General features: G+C 43.2%; 1 protein-coding gene across 1 annotated transcript; it reads left to right on the top strand.

Moving 5' to 3' along the window:
- The first annotated feature begins 529 nt into the window (after window positions 1-529).
- On the top strand, window positions 530-21012 carry kdm6al (lysine (K)-specific demethylase 6A, like). The gene is made up of 29 exons (XM_026302306.1): window positions 530-547; window positions 4322-4430; window positions 4703-4758; window positions 5433-5491; window positions 6500-6620; window positions 7042-7096; window positions 7857-7891; window positions 8669-8762; window positions 9129-9255; window positions 9423-9521; window positions 9764-9983; window positions 11282-11419; window positions 13387-13518; window positions 13642-13713; window positions 13822-13929; window positions 14323-14706; window positions 15070-15938; window positions 16782-16911; window positions 17056-17161; window positions 17269-17474; window positions 17641-17702; window positions 17961-18035; window positions 18131-18279; window positions 18399-18513; window positions 18629-18816; window positions 19337-19478; window positions 19579-19705; window positions 20571-20741; window positions 20983-21012. The coding sequence occupies exons 1-29, from the start codon at window positions 530-532 to the stop codon at window positions 21010-21012; spliced, it is 4197 nt and encodes a 1398-aa protein (XP_026158091.1).
- Window positions 21013-21549: the final 537 nt, after the last annotated feature.

The raw sequence follows: 21549 nt of genomic DNA, 5'->3' as shown, positions 1-21549 counted from the left end.
GTTTGATTAACTAGCTTGTCGTGGTTAACATAACGTTAACATTGTTATTTGGCTGACTCTCCCCTTTAGCTGGATAGGAGTATCCCCACCGTGCATCGTTGTGTACTTGTATTTGTATGACAAACAACAACGTTTTCGCGGTCATGTGTGACAAACCCATTACTAGAAGCACTGCACACTAATGGGGAAAGTTTCATGTCGTGAAACTGTTGTATTACAAGCACTAAACTCTCACATCTATCCTTATTCACGTAACATTGAGTATCATTACCGGGCTACAACGTTGGTGGAAGTAACGTTAAAGCCTTCTTTACCAAATACAGCCCGTTTTCGGTATTTCTTAAGGTTAGATGTTTGGCAGTGTCGTTTACATCAGTTACTGTCCAAGCCACTTTGTGTTCGGTTGTTTTTGTGATCATGGCATTGGTGAACTGAACGCACTTTGGGTGTTTTCTGGACGTTTTTCGTGTCTGGGTGAGCGAGTTGACAAACGTTACAAGTAACGTTAATGGCTGGCTGCCTGTCCAAGATGGCGGGACATGGCGGAGTGACACCGATGGCTATATAACCAGTTTGATATCACACTATCCGCCCTAATCGTTTGCGTCTTGCTGAAGTGGTTATTAAGTTTCCCCTGGGCTTTTGCGTCTTTGTAAAGTTGTGTTCCTCTTCTCGACCTAGGTGGTGTCAGGGTCCTTTGTTTACAGTTTTCATTGGCCGTGTATGGCCCTTCATGTGCTCCCGGACTAGGAAGCTACACAGCCACAGTCTACCTGTACGCAACACACTGCCAATATAAGGAACAACAAAGCCTGTCTCCTGTGAATTTACTTCCAACTGTGTGTGATCTAGAGAAGATGGTGCTATTAGTTTGGTGGGCCATCTACAAATCTGCTCGCTAGGTGGTGTGGGATATCTAGGAAGTGTAACATTTGGCGTCAGCACCACAGAAGCAATAGACGCCACCAGTGCACTGTACTTATAGGGAATATCGACTGCATGCAACGCAATCAGTATACTGCTGTTGGATTAAACTGTACACTTCCCAAATTCAAAGTAGAGCAGGCTTATCACCATACAGATTGCTTTTTAAATGCCCACCTTTTTGTATAAATAGGTTTGTGTTGTTGCATAGCATATGGAATTAGTTTGTCAGGTGTGTAAATTATGGAGAACTGTTAGGAAAGCATTTGTATGTCTCTTAGAAAACACTGTCAGCATAGACGCATTATTTGCACCTTACATGATCAGTGCGTTGATGACAGTAGTGCTATGTTGGCAGTAACGTTTGACATTGTCATAAGGCAGATCTTGCCCCAATTTCTGTTGGTAGATTTTTACACCTTGATAGATATGCACACAGGTCCTATAGGGACTTGCCCGGTCCATCTGACTCACAGCCTCAAGTGGACACAAGAAAACAGTTGAGAAATAATGTTATGTTACTTCCAGGAGAGAATATAGATTTAGAATCAATAAAATAGGTATTTGAAGGGAATTGAACACTGTAATATGTGGGGGGAAATATATTGGATCCATAATGTGCAGCAGAAAGTAGATTAAATAGCATTACTATCACACTGAAACCAGACAGATGATATTAAACACTTTATGACACACTGTGGGGAATTGCTAATTAGTAGACCAATAACTTATGTCAGCTATAAACGTCTGTAGTTTTTGCTGTCTAGCTACCTTCTAGTTACCTTTAACTATGTCCGACTCCATTGGTGTATATTTTATCTTTGAGTGTGCTGAGAATGATTTAAAAACTCAAGTTGTACCAACCGTCTCATTTTGCTGCATTAAAAAAACATTTAAGTTTATTGCTTTTGATTTCTGTGCACTGCTTATTAGTTTTGAGTGACTAGCCTCTTTGGTACAGTGGTTGTGTCTCTGCACTGTTGCTCTGTCTATATGGAAATAACATATAGCAGTTAGCATGTTAACATTGCTGACAGAACTAGGTCACTGTATCACCACCAAGTAACTATGTGGCAATGACATAAATTTGAAATATCTAGATGGAAAATGAGCTTTCAACTTGAGTGTCCTCTTATTTTTATATTGTAGCAGTATTGGGCATCCTTATTTGCATTGCATCATGACACATTACACAGTGAAAAGTGTCCTTGTGTGTAATCCTCGTGTTCTGCTGATTGGGCAGATTGTTATGAGCAGTTTACATATTCTCCCTGTGTTTGCAATCTCTCCTCGAGGTCAACAAGGCCATACCAAAAGGGGGGCTACACGTCAGGTGTTAGAACTGTTCTTGCGTTTGCACTGGAAAGGCGCTGAACTGTAACTGACATCTGCTTTGAAATAGGAGTGGTCATTTGCAAAGGGCAGTTTTTTCCTGCAGGGATTAATAAAGTATAACTTAAAAATACTCATTAGCATCTGCACAGGGTAAATATGTTATCATAGAAATATTGAGTTTGACACAGTGGCTCTAAGTTGACTTGTACTATTCTAGAGATATAGCATAAAAATGGTACCCTTTGTTTTTCTACATTTTATGCACTGTTGCCTCATGAGCATGGCTATGAAAACAATGCTGAAATGTGTTTAATCAAACGTCTTAAAATAAAAGGCATATAAATTTTAACTGGAGTCACTGATGTCATGGTGGATTTGTATGTTTTTTTTTGTTTTTTTTTTTTCAGGTGTTGCTGTTATCTGAATGATATCTATAAGTCAGTAGTTAAACTACAGTATAGTGTGATGTAGGACACGCAAGCTTTAATATGTACTATGGAGGGACCCTGTGTATGTGATGATAAAACAGCTGAACAAGAATGTCCATTTGTTTTTAGCTAATCCACTGCATTAACTGAGACGTTAATGTTGTCTCACATGAAGTGTCATCATTAAGTCTTCCTGTGAAGGGTGATATGATTCTTGAGTAATGCTGCCTAGCTGGTCGATTAGTGACCGTTTGATCCAGTTCTTAACTCATGTTAGGAAGTGTAATTGCTGATACCATTGTATACCTTATTTGTTTGTGTCTAAAAGGGTGTGTATATTTCCAAAGTTACCCTAGAGATTCCTGCCCTTTCCCTAATAATTCAGAACAAGTATGTGACACTATGTAAATACATGGTTGGAAATAAATGCTAAGTTAGACTACACTACACTGCACTGCAAAAACTGTGATGCCTGAGCTGCTTGTGTTTTGTTTTGCATTTTTGATACTAGTGACGATTATGCATAGTAACAGTGGAAATCAGTGGTCACAGTTGATTGACCATAAAATCTAAGATGAGGAATGAAATATTATCTGCTTCTTTATAAACTTGGAAGCCATTTCTCAGTTTTACCATCTCATGCTGCCGCTACCCCCTGTTTTTGGCCTGGGTGAACAGCACTGAGAATTAGGGACCAACTGAGCGGTCTTTGATGTGATCTCTCGGTGGCACCATAGGAACTTGTGTTTTTTTTTTTTTTTTGCTTGAATGTGGAAAGGGTTACGGACAAAATGTGCTGGATTTCTTCTAGCTTTTATGAGCTTAATTTGTCAGCAACTTCTCATTCTTAGTGCATAACCTGGGATAGTAGAACAGCATCAGGGGCATCAGTGTGAGCCAACCACTGCCACAAACAAAAAGATGCTGCCATGTTAATCAGCGGTAAGGTTCCTGCTGTCCTTAAATTCGCTCAGAACAAGGAGTTTGGCAGACAGTGTTCTCGGGATGATCACTTAAATTTTAAATAACCACTCTATAGCAAGCCATGTAGACTGTTTGTGGTTCAGTGTTTTTTGGTTTATTTCTTATTGATTTATTTTGCGCTAGTAATATTTTCCTGGTTTTTTATAATTTTAAGAGAATGGGGAATTGTTTTGAATCCAATATACATGTAAATAATATCTTTCAATCTAAATATAGTAAAGAGACTGTAACCATAGAGAAGAATCTGTAGGACCAGGAATATACCTGTGTCAGTATTGGATGATGTTGCATGGCTACACCCTACACCCCACTGGCCAGTTGTTCAGACAGCAACTGTTATCTTTTTATCAAAAAATCCCTTTAGCTAAGTCATTATCTGCAGCAAACTTCATTCCAGAAAGTTAGTGTGGGCTGATATTTATCTGCTGAAAAGAATTGGAGTCTGCTTGGTCAAAAATAGAGCTGACGTCAGCCATGCTGTGACTTTCAAAAGTTCTGTGTGACATTACTCTCTGTGATTTTCTCCCCCCCCCAATGTTTCTTTTCTTTGCATAAAAAAGACATGCATGGTTTTCCAAAACATCCTCAAGTGCTGTGGATGTAGAACAGATGCACACACTTGAGACCCTTTGTTTTTGTCTTGTCCACAGGCTGTTCGCTGCTATGATTCGCTTATCCTTAAGGCCGAAGGCAAAGTGGAGCCTGAGTTATTCTGCCAGCTCGGCCACTTCAATCTCCTCTTGGAGGATTACCCAAAAGGTGAGTAATTTTTCCTTTTCATCTGCACTGAACTGGTTTGAACAGTCACCCATTCATCTGAGGCCTTTGTTCAGAAATGCTTGGCCAGTTGTTCTGTCTAGTCTTCATCCTTGACTTTCTTCTGGGGCTCTTCAATATTCAATTTCTAAATATTTATTAAAACTTTATGGACTTGAGTTAAATATGTGGCTATTTTTCCCATAAAAAGCATAAGCATTTGCAAACATGCAGCTGGCTCAACAGTCTGTTTCTTATTGGTGCTGTGCTGACAGGGGATAATACTCATCTTCCATCACTTTATAATTACAGCATTATCGGCATACCAGAGGTACTACAGTTTACAGTCAGACTACTGGAAGGTATGACACATAAACACACACACACGTGCCTTACTCATTTTCTCATTCTGTCAGTGATACACTGAGGTCCTGTCAATTACACACACACACACACACACACACACACACACACTAGCTCTCTTTCCCACGCATTCACTTACTGATACACAGGAAGCATGTATGGTCTGAGGTGGGTTAGGTGCCTGTGTAAGATGCAGTTTCAGGTTTCATGTTAGAGTCATTTTGAGCGTCTTGGTGACATTGTGGTGAGATTGATTGCTACCTGTTGGTTTTGCTGATTGCTGAAGTGTACCAAATAGCCACAAGGTTATATAAATGTCTTTGTGTGTTGCACATTATTATTTGTAAGTTTTTGGATCAGCATGTTTGGTTTTACTTACCAGTGTAGAAAGTTGACTTTTTCCAGAGATTTTTTTTTTTCATGTAGACAGGAGTTTTTGCTTTTTGGAGAATACATCACTAATCAATGAAACTGCACATTAGCAAATAAATAGTTAATGCTTGCCCAGGTAGAGCTGTAGTTACTTTTTGAGTAAGTTTAATTCTTTAGATTGATGATCAATATTAAAATGTTGTGGATCTGAAATCTGTTAATTTCCTTTAATGAATATTATTGGTAATAACCTTTGTCCATCCCATCCAGAATGCTGCCTTTCTGTATGGCCTGGGAATGGTCTACTTCCACTATAATGCCTTTCAGTGGTGAGTACTGAGTTTCTTTTGTGTCATATTCACAGATCATTTTACACTGATGAGTCGATGTTTATTAATTTGCTGACATCTTTATCTTTAATTGAGAGAGCATACAGTGTAAATAGGTGGCTTGTGTGTTGGACTATTTGGACATTTGCTTTTCTGTCAATTAGATAAGGAGATCATTAGTCTGTGCTGGTCTATATGGTAAATGTGGCTGGAGCGTCAGCAGCTTGCTTGCAGTTTTTACAAAGTAGAGGACAAAAGGTGGATAAGAACCATACCAGATACAACTTGCATACTTAAAAATGGCAACGCATATCAGTCATTCTGTTGTGCTTTTTATTGCAAACAGCAGAACGACCTGTTGGTCGGCAGCTGAGCACACTTTAAACAAGACATAATGTATGAAGAGACAAGCCTGTTGCTTATCTATACAAACCTGCCTTTGAGTGAAGGTGTCCTGTGTTTTTTCCTCATTAACAAAAAAAGGGCTCTGTTCAGTGAGAACCAGCTTCCTCACACCTCTGGACAGATAACAAGCATTAATATGAAAGCATCAGCAAATCTGGCCATTGTTCTTGATTTAGAAAATATGAAAGAAATGGTTGAAATTCCCACTTTCCTGCTACAGTTCTTGTAAGCGCACCCCATTAAAGTACAGGCAAGTCTAGTTTGCGCCAGCAAGCGCTGATTTAGCTGATTGTGGTGCAAACACAGCAAAACAAGTTAATAACAACCTGTGTATTTTCTCAGTTACTGTGGATGGAACATCTTTAGTATTCACTTCAAGATAGCACACATGCAGCGTGACTTGAATGAGCGCCAAGTGTCTGAACAACAGAATGTGCTGGAGCTTAGTTTGTGTTCACACCTGTTGTTTGGATCTTTTGGTCCAGGACAAATAGAAAAACTGTTGTGGCATATTTGTCGTTCATGCAGGTTTCGTACAGCTTGTCCATCCTTTTATACAGTCTTACTTCTTTTTCTTTATCGTTGTCTGCATTTCTCCTACAGGGCGATCAAAGCATTCCAGGAGGTGCTGTACATTGACCCAGGGTTCTCCCGGGCCAAGGAGATCCACCTACGACTGGGTCTCATGTTCAAGGTCAACACAGACTATGAGTCAAGCCTAAAGGTAGCTGTTGTGAAACTGATTTCCTTTACTTATGAACTAAAGTTAAAACACTTTCTAAATGAGTCAAAAAACGTTTAACCCAATTGGTATTATCAACATTTCCTGAGGTGACTTCACAATAAAAGCGTACCACTGCCTTCACCGCATAGTGTGTTTATTATGAAGCACTTTCGAGGAGTGTCGAGTTATCATCGGCATCAGCTTTATGCATCCAGCTTACAGACAGGAGTGAGAACACAGAAAACGACTCGGCTCCCACTGCAACAGTGCAACCAAGTGACTGAATTGCTGCTGGCAGCTGTTGATAAATAAATCAGTATAATGCACAGGGGATTGCTCTGGTGCTGAAATTCAGGCAGTCATGAGAAAATGATTTGTTCTTTGTGTGCTTTTGCTCATTTCTGCCAATGTTCTTTCACAGCATTTTCAGCTGGCTTTGATTGACTCCAACCCCTGCACTTTGTCCAAAGCTGAAAGTAAGCAACCTCCTTATTTTATTATAGACATTTATAAATGTTATGGTTAAGACTGTAACGTAGAACACTTTCTGAAAAATATATGTTACGCTGTTTCTAAGTGTAATATCAGTCTTTCTTTTATTGATGATTGTAATGGGGGGAAAAAACCCAGTACATCCTCTGCCACAACATCTTATTGCGTTTACCGGCTTCTGTACGCTGTTAGATTATGGTCAGTTGCTGGGGATCAGTCTGGGTAGAGTACTGGCAGTATTTGATATGCTGCTGTCATCTCATCTCTTCCGCCCCGGCACCTTGTTACCTTGGCGACAGCAATATCCATTTAGCCTTCTCGCTGTTTGCCTTTGCCTCATTGTGTCCCCCCTCATTCCTGTTCCTCTCCCGTGCGCGCGCACACACACACACACACACACACACACACACACACACATATAGCAGGGGCAGCCCCCGTCTTTCTTCCCCTCTCTCGCTCTCTCTCCTCTCTCTCTCCCTCCATCTGCTGAGAGTCACTCAGGCAGCTTAGATCAGACACTGCAGCGCTCCAGACAAAGGAAGGTGCCGCCAGGAGCACAGCTACCTATCTGCTCTGTTACACTTAATGTAGATAGACAACCTAGCATTTCTCACATCTATTTGACAATGCAGCACTACTTTTCAGACTTGACCAAGCTATGAGAAGGACTAACTCCAAGAAGGGGTAGGAAATAAATGCTGAATAACCTTTGCCTAACATTTTGACTCTTCTTTCCTTTTGCAGTTCAGTTCCACATTGCTCATTTGTATGAGATTCAGGTAAGTGCTCACTTCTTCTATTCAACCCAAGTTCCTTTCATGCTTGCTCCCAAGGACACAAGACATTTTGTTTTTTTGTTCTGCCATTTGTGATAAGTGCTGCATGCTAATTGAATTTCCAGATAGCTTGTAACCTAGCTACCACAGTGAAATCACAGGGCATTTGCCATGGATAGCCTTTTTTTTTTTTTTTTTTGTATTTTCAACCAGGTGCTGACAAATTGAAGAGGGATCAGGGTGCGGGAGTGGGTGGTGTGTAGGTTGGGTTGGGGGGGGGGGGGGGGGGGGGTGTAGGAGATTACTTTCAGCCGATCGACAGGGTTGCCACGGAAACAAGAAAGTCTGTCTCCCCTTATTTTATATGCTGGTGGTCTCTCTCTCTCTCTCTCTCTCTCTCTCCCTCTCCCTCTCCCTCTCTCTCTCTCTCTCTCTTCCCCTCCCTTTCTCTTTATGTCAGTTTCAGTGGAGAGGTACAGTAGCTCTCACCAGCTCTGAGAGTAGCTTAACAACTGTGGTTTTTGTGCTGTGTCAGAACACAGCGCTGCAGTAGAAGTCTCAGGCTTCTGATGTGCACAGCCACCGAGCAGCAGATCTTTGGATTTATGCTGCACAAGAGTATTGGAATCCATGACGCTATAAACAACTTCACCCTTTGTCATTTTCTGTGTTGCTCTCTCCCTCTCCCCTCACCACCCTCTTCTAAACCCACTCTGTTCTTTTCTTGCTGCATTTCTTCTCCCGCTGCTCTCTTTGGCCTGTTCCGTTCGCCATCTTCAGAAGAGATACCGGGCTGCCAAGGAGGCCTATGAAGGCCTTCTGCAGACTGAGGATCTTCCTGCACAGGTGAAGGCCACTACCCTGCAGCAACTCGGTAAGACTACACAGACCTAGCTTGGCAGAATTTTAAAAACTAAGATTTGAATCAAAAATAATCAGTATTTAAGTGATAAAAATAAAACAGGAATGGCTTGTGTATAGTTTGTGGGGACAGTGAAAGCAGATGTTGTTATACTGTTTTAGAAGTGCTTCCTTTTTCTGTGGTCACCTCAGTTTCTCTTCTCTCTCAAAATCAAAAAGATTTTCTTGGTGTTACATTTCATTTAACTGCATTTACAAGAACCTGACTTCAGTCATGGACTTTTAAAGACCACGTCCCTGAAGATACACATTTTGGATTGAATGCACTGTTAACATCTTTAAAATAAAATAAATAAATGTTTGATTTAACATTTTCCAGGCTGGATGCATCACACAGTGGAACAGCTCGGAGACAGAGCCAGCAGGGACAGCTATGCCATCCAGTGTCTGCAGAAATCTCTGGAGGCTGACCCCAACTCTGGACAGTCCTGGTACTTTCTTGGCAGGTATGTTGTTCATATGTACAGTATTTGAACATGATTTTAGTTAGTGTTATAAAATGTTAATTATGTCAAAGCCTTTTCATCCAGTGTACTCTACTTAATATGTTTGATGTCTTTCAAATGTCTACCATGTGTGGAAGAACAGCCATGACAGCTTGTCTATCCTGCAGGTGCTACTCTAGTATTGGGAAGGTCCAGGATGCCTTCATCTCTTATCGGCAATCCATAGACAAATCAGAAGCCAGTGCAGATACGTGGTGCTCCATAGGGTAAGGAGTCATTTGTATTTGCAGAGAAAGTGCCTGTACCACAGACTGTTAAAACATCAATGAAAGTCTCTTAAGTTTAACAGATGCAGGCAGGTTTAACAAATGTTTTGGAGTGACCTATACTCTAAACTTTTTCTTTTCACTTCTTTTCCACATTTGTTTGCCCATTTTGCCTACAATCTCTCAATGTCACTATTGCTGCCATCATCAAAACACCCTTATTTCTCATTCTCCCCCTTTAGGGTACTGTATCAGCAGCAGAACCAGCCCATGGATGCTCTGCAGGCCTACATCTGCGCTGTGCAGCTGGACCACAGCCACGCCGCTGCCTGGATGGACTTGGGAACACTGTACGAGTCCTGCAACCAGCCGCATGATGCCATCAAGTGTTACATCAACGCCACACGCAGCAAGGGCTGCACCAACACCACCGCGCTTACCCACCGCATCAAATGCCTGCAGGTGGGTAGAGAGTAATTAAAAGGAGGAGGTGTCCATACAATAGCTGTGTGGATGCAGCAGCAATATATGAGTGACAAATGTATCAGTACACTGAAGTATAAATACAAAAGCATTTTACAGGTTGGTACACCTGTAAAATGTGGTTAAAACAATGCAAAGTGAACACAGACACACCAGCAGCCTGGATAGAATTGATTTAAAATACGGGTGCCCCCCATCTTTAACACTCCACATTGAAACCACTGTGTACTGGGGGCTGTGTACTGGTTCATGTTGCTCTGGGTTTCACTCAGTTGAAACTGTCTGTCTGAGATATCTTACATGTGGTCTGTGGGCAGTGGGCAGTGCCACACAATGGAGTCAACAAACCTGTCATCTAACCAAATTATTCTGTAGAGACCCACTAATCATGCAACTTAAACTGGGCCCTGAGAATTACTGGAAAAAGTTGGATCAAAATCTGTTTGAAATGCACTGACATTATCTTCCACTACTCTAGACAGGCAAAGTTGTTTCCTCTGCCCCACCATCATTGCGTTCTCCTGCCTTTTGCTGTTCTTTAACATCCCTGCAAGGCAACTACTGTGTGGAATCAGCCCATATATTTTTCCACTGGGATGTGATTACCCTGTTAGGCTCAAAGGAACCTTTTGAATGCAGGGAGCTGAAATCCTTTGGGGATTAAAAATGAATTCAGGATTCTGAATAAACTCCAGGAAGTGTCTGATGGCATTTTATTTTTTCTGGGCTTTAAACCTGCCATTTGTTCAAGACCTGGGGAATAATGGGAGTAAATTGACTTGTTTAAAGGACCACTTATCAAATTTAGCAGAGGACATATTTTCTCGTAGGTTTAACAAATGGGGTTGTAACAATCCCCATACTTCATGTGTCAGTTTATTCATCTATATTTTTGTCTGAGCAGTGTCATTTTCCTTTACACATGCATGAAGGAATGTTGCATTTCCACCAGCACAATTTCATGACATTAATTCAAGCTCAGAGGCTTGTTTTAATGGACCTGTGCCTGTGTTTGAGACTACTTTTGCTTAATGCCATCCAAACAGTAAATGCCTCGTTGTGTGATTGATTCTGTACATCATGTAGGCATTTGAGCCAGCCAAGACATAAGTTGTCGCTTAGTTTCAAACTGAGCTTCTCTTGTGTTATAACCTCTACCTATTTACCATTGCTGATCATTTCCTTGTTTTGAGGTCATTTTTTTTTTTTCTTTTTTTTTTTAAGCCTTGTGTTTTATTATTTTTTTTGTTTTTTCACGTCGTTTTCCATTCCCCTAGGCTCAGTTGAGTAACCCCCAGCTCAGTAGCCTACAGGGTAAAAGTAAAATGCTCCCTCTTATTGAGGAGGCATGGAGTCTACCAATCCCAGCTGAGCTAACCTCCAGGCAGGGAGGCCTGAGCAGTGCACCACAGCAGGTGAGAGACCAGATAGAGCAACTTACACCAACCCTCCTCCCCCCATCTTCCCTTTTGACTGAGTGCGCACTCAAACACCAAGTGGTAATGTACACACTAACATACCTGCAGGGCAGCACATGTGCATGTTGTACATATTGAGGGGTAACATTTGGGCTCAGCTCCACCCTACACAAGGTGTGTGCGGGTGGGTGTGTGTGCACACGCACAAAGACAGATGTCTAAAGAAGCCAACAACATGCACAAAAATGCTCCCAAATAAATGGCTTTTATTTACTCTTTTCACTCTGCTGATCAGATGGAGACCTGGACTTCATTCTTAGCTTCACAGCAGCAGAAACTGAGTACTGTTTAATTTCTCAGACTCTGTTTCAGTTGACTACTATAATATCCATGGCTGCTTTACAGCATCTGTTTTGGATGCGGAGGAGTCCAGTCCAAGTGTTACCCAGTCCTGCAGTCCCTCTCTTCTCCACCTCACAGTATTCACTCGGCTTCACCCATCACGCTCAGCTCAAGTCAAACTAAAAATAAGTAAATCGACCTTGGTCTTAATTTCCCCTTTTTATTAAATTCTGGTTCTAATCAAATATGGTATTCAGAATTACAAGTCCTACAGTTTGTTGCCAATCCAGTTTTAGGTGGCGAACTTGAACCTGCACCATGTTGTTTTTGCCCTTAATCTGCTTTGGTTTAGACTGAGAGACTGCCTTTCTGAAGAGGTGCAAGTATAATTCTAAGTGACTGTTTCTAATTCTCTTACTCTCTATTACATTTGGCCTTTTTGGTTTGTGACCATGCCCCAGTGTGATCGGTGAGGTCGTGCTGCTGTAGAATATACCAAGGCTTCCCATTTCCCCCCTCCCCATTTAGTAGTTGACCCTAAATGTCCTGCAGTAGCTCACAAAGCTCCAGCTGCGCCCCCTAGTGTTCGTTCATTCATGTTCCTCATTCTGTAGGTAAGAGTAGATCTGTTCTGTCCATGTTTGTGCGTGATTGTTGTCCTGTTATTGACATTGTTCTAGCAGCTTTGACTTGGTGATTCAGTTCACTGTAGAAACTAGTCCAGTGTGAATGAGTTTAGAATGCGGGCATTTTGGCTGGATGGATTTTAAATGGGTCCGATGTGACTTCATGTCTTCAACCTGATACCCAATCACAAAATTATATTTGATGTTTAACTAAACACATACAGATTGTAGCAGCAAGGCCTGATAATCTTTATATTTAAGGCAAACTTCTGTTTGAAAAGCGGTGAGGTTTTGTTCAGGAATTTTCTAAGCAGTCACATCTGGCCCATAGACTCGCTCAGAGGTAATGGTAAGACTCCCAGCGTGTGAAATGTGTTGTAGCCTTCTGCTCAAGGTCGAGCTTTGCTGTTTTGCTTATAGACAGCTGCCACTGCTGTATGTTGTCTGAACGTACAATAAGGAATACAGTGAATTTCAGTAAGTGTCACTGTGGCAGTTCCGAGTGCTACAGGTGTTGATGTAGCAGTAGGAGTGAATTTCCACCAGCATTCCTCTGCACTGGAGAAATGTCCTGGGGCTGCTGTTGCCCTCTGAAGCAGCGCCTTCAGATACACAGGAATGTTTTGCTCTATATGTCCTGCTTGTTTGGTTTTTTTTAGGCACCAACACAGAATTACATTTTTGTTCTCCTTTTTTCTCTTTATTCCCTATCTCCTGCTTTTCTTTGCCCTCTGACCTCACCCACTTGCTGTACTTTTTCCTTTCTTTTCCCGCTCGATATACAAACATGCTTGACTTTCCTCCTGCGCATTCTTTTGCAATTTACTTTATTTTTAATGGGTTTTTGTCTGTTCTTGCCACGTTTTCCCTTAATTTATGACCCCCTCCCTTTTTCCATGACCTTTTATCATCCTTCCATTTACATCCCTATTCTCTCCCTCCTTGTGGTGTTTTTGCTTCCCTTTCCCTGCACTCCTGGCAACCCTTCCACTGCAGGCTTGTAAGCCCAATCACAGTGCAGAGGGCGGCGGCTCGGGTCCATCTCTGCCCCCTCATGTTGGCTCACTGGGCCCAGCAGAGGACCAGTCGTGCCCAGCGAAGAGGATGAGAGCCTCTAGCCCTGCTAAGGTGAACACAGCAGTGACACATCATTTACCTGTTTTCCTCTTATACCAGGTTGACTTATACCATATACATTTGAAAGTGTCTATAATTAGGTTTTTACACTTTAAATGTTTTCTTCATCTTCAGAGTGATTCATGGGCCAGTAATCCAGCACAGCAGCCAGTTCCCAACTGGTACCTCTCCCCACAGAAATTACAGGTTGATCATATCTTATTGCATATTTTATTTATTTTCTCTGTGATTTGTCATCAGAGCAGATGTTTCATTTAGTTTTTGCTAAACTATGGCTTTTATTTCCGTCTTCAGGTGCTGGAGCAGTTGCGGAGTAACCGGGCCAGCCTGAAACCCCCGCAGCTTCAGATGCTGGAGCAGCTGGAGGCTCAGCTCAACATGATGCAGCAACACCAGCACCAGGTAATAATCAGTTACAGGCACACAAAGACATTTTTTTGAAAGAGCCTAAGGCATGATATTAGAATAAATTAACTCACTAAGCCCGAGTCTATAAACACTGCATGATTTATGATCCTGCAATATTATGCAGGCCGACTTGCACCACTTGTGGTGTGTTGTGGCATGTGTAGGCGTGTTAAACTGTTGTGCTTTGGCACTTAGTGCACTTCAGATGAGTACAGAAAAAGTTAAAAATTGACAGGTAAGAATGTGAATGTTAATTATATGTGTATTTTGCTGGCTGGTTCTCCAACCAGGTTTAAACAGACATAATAAATCACTGACAAATACTAATTTAAAGTGAGAACTAAATGTGAAACTAGTGTTTTATGGTTGTCATTTTTTCTTTTCCAGATGAGACAGAATGCCTCTGGAGGTCAGGTGCGCCCCTGTCTCCCGAATGGCCCTACCACCAACTCTCTCCCCTCCCCCAACCCCAACCTCCATCCGCTCCGACCCCACCTGGGACCCCACAGGCCCCCATGCCCACCTCAGCCACTGGCCAATGGGCCCGTGGGCCCTGGGGCACACAGACCCTTGGCCCCCCTCCCTGTGGGTGACAACAGTAAAAATAGTAGTAATAATCAGCCAGGGCCCACGGCCGCAGGACCCAATGGAGACGTGCCTTACCTGCAACCTGTCGGCAGCGGCGATGCAGCACTGCTACCTCACACCTGCACAAGCACGCAAACACAGGACGCCGCGCCGTGCCAGGCCCCGCATCTAAACTCCTCTCAGGTTACACCTCACTCACTACTCCTCTTTTTTAATCCTTGTTGCATAGCATCCTCATCCCCTAAAAATTAAAATTCCCTTTGGCAAGTCCCCCCCCCCACAGAAACCACAGAGAAAATCCAGATGTAGGTTTATGAAAAAAGTCTCCAGTAATTTAAAGTTTAAGGAATTCTTACACACAGTCTATGTTGAGCCACAAGGTGTATTTAAGAGATGAAAAAGCAGAAAAGGGTAGGGCTTGCTTCTCTTTATTCATTTAACTCACCTTAATTCAAACAGGAGTCAGGATATAAGTATACATACACATTTATATAATGTATATAAGAGATGAGTCACTCTGCATGTTTTACTCCTTTCTTCCTTCAGGGCCTTCAGAAGGGGTCTGTTCCACATGTGACGGGGTCCAGAAGTGAGGGCACCCCCTCTCACCCCCAGACCCCCAACTCCACCGCTCCTGTGCACCCCAACAATCAGGTTGGACATTCCACTAATGCCCCATCGCCACGGCAGCAGCCTCACAACCACCTTCCGTCCCCTCCCTCCCTCCCGCCTTCCTCTACCTCAGGTGGAGCAGCACCTGGCGCATCCGCTACCAAAGATAGCAACACCACAGCCACACCACTCGGCCATGGAGGCTCAGAGGGCAAGACACCATCACCGCTGCCATCAGCTGATGGCAGTACGGTACAAGTAGATGGCCTGACCAATCACAACCACACAGGGGATGGCGGCAAGGTGGTAGAAAGTGGCGAGAATCCAAGCCTTAGCGCAGACAATCCTAAACTACCTACCCTGCTTGAGGAGGGGAAGGGTCCTGAGGAAGGCGAGGGACCATCACAAGGGACTGCATTGAAAGCATCTACCACACCTGACTCCCACAAGAAAGTCAACAACATCCACCCAGCTGTCTTGCCCTCCATCCCTCATGCGCAGGGCAGTTCGGCTGCCTCTTCGCCCATCTCTGCTATATCCACCGCCACACCCTCACCCAAATCCTCAGAGCACACCCAAACAGGCGCCCACAGTCCTGCAACCAACACATCTGCCGCACCGGCAGTGAACGGTAATGGCAAAGGAGGCATCTCTGAGGACTCTCAGAGCCCGCTGAAGGTTGAGCCACCCGTTGTCACCAGTGTCAAAGCTACGCCTCCACATGGACACAGCTCCTCCTCCTCATCTTCATCATCTTCTGTATCCATCTACCCCAGCTCCACCAATGTGCTGAAAGCCTGCAGGTGAGACTGAGCTGCCACAGTGTTTTTTCTTTCACATCATGGTGTCCTTAATGCTGCCAGACACTACCCTGCCGCTCCTGTCTTAAGGAAAATGCTCTTGGCAAGGAATATATTGCTGTGACAAAATAACACTTACTCAGGTCATAGAGCTTGAGTTCTGGGTTTCCGACATATTACTGTTTGTCTTTGTAGCTTTATAACACAAGCAGGGTTTCAAATCTCAGCAGAACAGGTGGATCTTAACAGGAACTAAACTGATATACTAGTAGAAATAGTCTTCATCAGTAGAAACAGGTGGCCGCTTCATCTGCATGTCTGAAAAGTGGTACAGCATAACACTTTCAAATCATAATTAACAAAACATAATGTACACAAGACATTTTTAGAAGAAATAAGGATGACCACACTCTATTCTTATATTACTTGTATATGTTTTCATTTTTTCCCAAATGGTCTGGAGTTGAGTTTGGTACTTATTTGTCTTTAGTGTTCATGCATAAGTTGAACTGTGTGGGTTGTTTTGAAGATGTCTCCTCCCAGTGGAATTGCAAAGGAACTACAGAACCAGTGGAAAATAATTATGTAACTGTAAACAACAGTGAAGGCTACTGGGCAGTCTTGTTGCCATGCAGAATATTATTCAGTAGAATAGATTGCACCATTTGGATGTGCTTCGTTTATCAAATGCAAATATGTTTATCCCTATTTTACGTTTGGTTGATACAATGTGGCTTCACACCCTACATTATTCAGTTAAAGGGACACCTAAGTAGGACTGTCAGTAAAGTGTGTCTGCCCTGGCTGTTCTTGTAACTGAAAACATTCTTTGTGGTGTATGTGCAGGAACCTGGGAAAGAATGGTCTGTCCAACAGTAGTATCCTCCTTGATAAGTGCCCCCCACCCCGGCTGCCCCCTCCACCCTCACCAGCCCTGCCCAAAGACAAGCTCAACCCTCCCACCCCCAGCATCTATGTGAGTATTATGCAAAGGAGCAGTGTACAATTGAAGCAAATAGTTTTTATTTTATCAGTCTGTTTCATGAAAGCAAGGAGTGGCAGCACGTTACAGAGCCACTGTGTGGTGTTAGTTAATGCCCTCATTTCTTTCTGTGTCCAGCTGGAGAACAAGAGGGATGCTTTCTTCCCCCCACTGCACCAGTTCTGCACAAACCCCTCCAACCCGGTCACTGTCATCAGAGGACTGGCTGGAGCACTCAAACTGGGTAAATGCAATGTTGATTAAATGTCATGTTGTGATCTGATCATGTTTGGCTGGTAGATGGGACATTTTCTTTAAAACCCAAACAATGACGTCCATATGTCTCTGCAGACCTGGGTCTGTTCTCCACAAAAACATTGGTAGAGGCAAACCCGGACCACCTGGTGGAGGTCTGGACTCAGCTCTCTCAGCCTGCTGATGAGAACTGGGACCCCACCGGCACCAAGAAAATGTGGCGCTGTGAAAGTGCCCGTGCACACACCACCATCGCCAAATACGCCCAGTATCAGGCTGCTTCCTTCCAGGAATCCCTACGGGTAAGTTACGCTGTGTTTTTGCCTTGTGGATTCCACTTTAACAAAACATATTCAAGATTCAAGTTTGGCATCCAAAGGTATGACAAAAACATTCATTTGAAGTATACTTCAGGGTTACTGAGTTCTTTGCTTTTGTTTGTTTGTTTGTTTTGTTTTTTTCTTGCAGGAGGAGAATGAGAAGAAGGCTCTAAAGGAACCTTCAGACACAGAGCCAGCATCAGCAGAGAGGTGCCTAATGGTCTTCATGTTTAATTCTTGTTTGATTGCTTTGCTGCATTTCCAGTAGTCACTTTGGTTTGAATGAAATAAACTATCCAGTCTTACTTTTGGCATGCAAAGTACCTCCCAAGTAATTTGATTTTGAACATTATGTTGTATTTACTGGCAACACTTCTGTCACAGTCCCGTTTTTATTGAACTATGTGCAAAATCTGTTTATGTATGTAATTGTCTTTTTTTGTCGTTTTATTTGTTTTGTATTGTCAGTGTTGCCCGGAAAAGGCGGGGACCCTTAAAGCACATCAAGTTTGGAACCAACATTGACGTGTCGGACGAAAGGAAGTGAGTGAATTTTCAGCTGCCATGTCTTGAAACTGTTACGGTTTACAACAGTTAGGTTTTTAACAGTCCCTTGTCCCGCCCTGTTGTCAATCAAGGTGGAAACAGCAGCTCCAGGAGCTCAGTAAGCTGCCGGCCTTTGCTCGAGTCGTATCGGCTGGCAACCTGCTCAGCCATGTTGGTCACACCATCCTGGGCATGAACACGGTCCAGCTCTACATGAAGGTCCCTGGGAGCAGGATACCGGGTTAGTGCAGTCACACTTAACTTCCTGGGACAAATTATAACCAGAATCAATACATTCATTTCTCTGAATTTTGATGTGTAGAATAGTGGAGTGAGGAGGTTTCATGTTCACTCCTTCAGGTCACCAGGAGCACAACAACTTCTGTGCTGTCAACATCAACATCGGACCAGGAGACTGTGAATGGTTTGCAGTGCCTGAGCCCTACTGGGGAGTGATGAGTAACTTCTGTGAAAAGTAAGATGAGCTGAACTGTTTTCCCTTCCCACACCTCTAGTTCCTTTTTTCTGTCATTCACACTAGATTCCCTTCACATTCCCATCACAACTCTGGTTCTTCTCCTCACCACCAGGAACAACATCAACTTCCTGATGGGCTCATGGTGGCCCAACCTGGAGGACCTGTATGAGGCCGACGTGCCCGTTTATCGGTTCATCCAACGTCCGGGTGACCTGGTGTGGCTCAACACTGGCACCGTCCACTGGGTGCAGGCCATCGGCTGGTGCAACAACATTGCCTGGAATGTAGGACCTCTCACGGGTATGCATGGGATTATGGGGATATATGTTAGTACGACAGAGGGAGGCACAGGGCTGTTACAGATGTGGCCTTAGCTGTGTCGAAGCAACAAAATGAAATGTAGTTTACACATGTACTAGTGGAAAAGTGTGTATGTTTACCTATCAAATAGCAGCTAAAGTTCACATCCCTGTGGAAAAAGAATTATTCCTGATGTGATGACCTTTAGTGTGATGTTTGAAATGCTCTTTAGCTGATTCTTGACCTTTTTAACTGATTACTGAGCTGATTGCAGCAGCATTTTACTGCCCGTCTTCACCAGGTGCATTTCAGACGCATCGTTCTGTCGCCTGTATGACTCAAATACTCTGCCATATCAAGCAGTGCAGCTGTTGACACTGTCTACATGGCTTGCATTACACTTAGTCCTTTTTGTTCGAAACACAGGACTTAACATCAGCTGGTTTCTTGTGTGAATGGTAGTGTAAACTCATTTACCACCGTGTAGCTGCATTTAAATCTTGACACCTGTTTTTTTCAGCTCACCAGTACAAGCTGGCTGTGGAGCGTTACGAGTGGAATAAGCTGCAGAGTGTCAAGTCCATGGTTCCCATGGTGCACCTCTCCTGGAACATGGCGCGCAACATCAAAGTGTCCGACCACAAGCTGTTTGAGATGATCAAGTCAGTCACAGGATCAGATTTGCTTGGACCATAATGAGTTTGTTAGCATAACATGTAGTCCTTATTCCCTTTATCTGACATGGGTGTTTTCTCATCCCAGGTACTGCTTGCTGCGGACGTTGAAACAGTGCCAGTGGGTGAAAGAAGCCTTGGCGTCAGCCGGCAAAGAAACGGTCCTGAGGCCGAGGACTAGGGATGAGCCGGCCCACTATTGCACCATCTGTGAGGTCAGTCACGTACACCAGGACCATTTCAGCAGGCGTGTGAATTTTAACAGGATTTCACATTTCCGGAGCTCACACTTACTTTCAAGTGGAAGATAATTGTCTCCCCATGTGCTTGTTACTGCTCACATCATGAGTAATACTTGACACCCTACATGTTGGATTAGAGCCTAATGTATTAGTCTGAACATGATACTGTACTGTTTTCAGTGCATTAAATGGTGATGTACGTCATAATTCCCAAGGAGAAGTATCTGGTGTTAGTGCTGACCATGAGATATTGGGATTAGTAGTAGTATGTTGAAATTATTACATTTTACCCCACAGCTCAGAGCTTCACCCTGTTGACCTTTGAGCCAGCAGATCTGTATGAAGTATAGTGAAGTATTTCCAAGTGGGAAAAAAGTGTACATATTGGAAAAAACATGTAGTAAATGTCAGGCCAGAGCTTTAGTGAATTTGACCAGCACTGAGACTTGTGATCAGTGGGTCCACTGGCATTAAATTAAAGCTCAACTCTGTTTTGCTTCGAGATGGTCAGTGGGTTTCTTAATGGGTTATGTCTGAATGCAGGCCTGTCACCCGTGTCCCATTGTCTGCTGTTATTGTGTATCAGTAATTGTTCTGTCATTTGCTGCCTGTGGAGAAGCTCCAGGATCAGCACTGCCTCTGTTGCTCAGCTTCAGCTTCCTGCACAATCACAAATCCCAGCTTACACTTACAGCACGATAGAAATGACTGGAATTCTGCCTCAGGATGTATCACTGCCACCCTTTTGTGTGTGTGTATGTATATATATATATATATATATATATATATATATATATATATATATATATATGTATATGTGTGTATATATAATCTGCAGGTGGAGGTGTTCAACCTGCTGTTTGTTCGCCGTGAGCTCCTGTCCAAGAAACAGTATGTGGTCCACTGCCAAGACTGTGCCAGGAAAGGCAGCGCCACACTGGATGACTTTGTGGTGCTGGAACAGCACAGGATGGAGGACTTGATGCAGGTCTATGACCAGTTCACATTAGTAAGTGGCTCCTTTTGCTCTATTTGTAGGTACCTCTGCAATCAAACCCATATTGTGCGTCTGAAATTTCCCTGTAAATGTTGTTGTTGAACAGTGTGCTGCAAATGCTCATAGTCTGGAAGTTTCCAGCTCAAGTGATGGTAATACTTCACTGTGGTGTGTTGCCCTGTTAACTGCATGGGCCTCATACAGATTTTTCTGTGACCCTGACTAATTCTTTTTTTATGGTGTTCCTCCCCAGGCCCCTCCTCTTCATTCATCTTCATCTTGACATTAGGTGACACGTCTTTCTTGTTCTGCTGCGGAGCCGTGAAGCGCGTTCACATGAACTTGTATTAAGATGAAAACGAAAGAAAAAGAACAAAAGGAGCATCTACATACACGGACCATTTCTGATATTCAGGAAAGCCGAGGCCGTCTCCCCGCCCTCACTGCCGCCCTTCCTATATGGCTGGTGTCCATAGCGACAGCTGGAGGCTGAGTGTGTCTGTCTATGCAACCTGTTTGAAGTGCTGGGGCCGAGCCCTTCCAGAGGGGGGCGCCACCAAGCTGGCTAACAGGACTTGTTTCTTCTCTTTCCCTGCCCCCCTGTAGAGGTAATGGTTCAGCCCTGTTTTAACAGAGGACTTCATCAAAATGGATGTGAACAGGGGGATGAGGGGGAGCACTGGGATTCTTTGAGTGATAAAATGTTTTGTAGATATTTGTTAACTGTCACAACTGGCAACACCACCCACAAAAGACTACTGACCCCCCTCTCTTTCTCTTTTCTATTCTGGTAACAGGATGAAATGTTGGTTTAGATTTT

The sequence above is a fragment of the Mastacembelus armatus genome, chromosome 2 (genome assembly GCF_900324485.2).
Source record: "Mastacembelus armatus chromosome 2, fMasArm1.2, whole genome shotgun sequence".
NCBI lineage: Eukaryota > Metazoa > Chordata > Actinopteri > Synbranchiformes > Mastacembelidae > Mastacembelus > Mastacembelus armatus.
This window is presented reverse-complemented; position numbering and strand designations above follow the sequence as displayed.

Bases quoted from the DNA above. Each gene is read 5' to 3' on its own strand.
- kdm6al (XM_026302306.1), top strand. The intron at 6,621-7,041 runs GTAGCTGTTGTG...GTTCTTTCACAG, and splicing joins ACTATGAGTCAAGCCTAAAG to CATTTTCAGCTGGCTTTGAT. The intron at 14,707-15,069 runs GTTACACCTCAC...TTCTTCCTTCAG, and splicing joins CGCATCTAAACTCCTCTCAG to GGCCTTCAGAAGGGGTCTGT.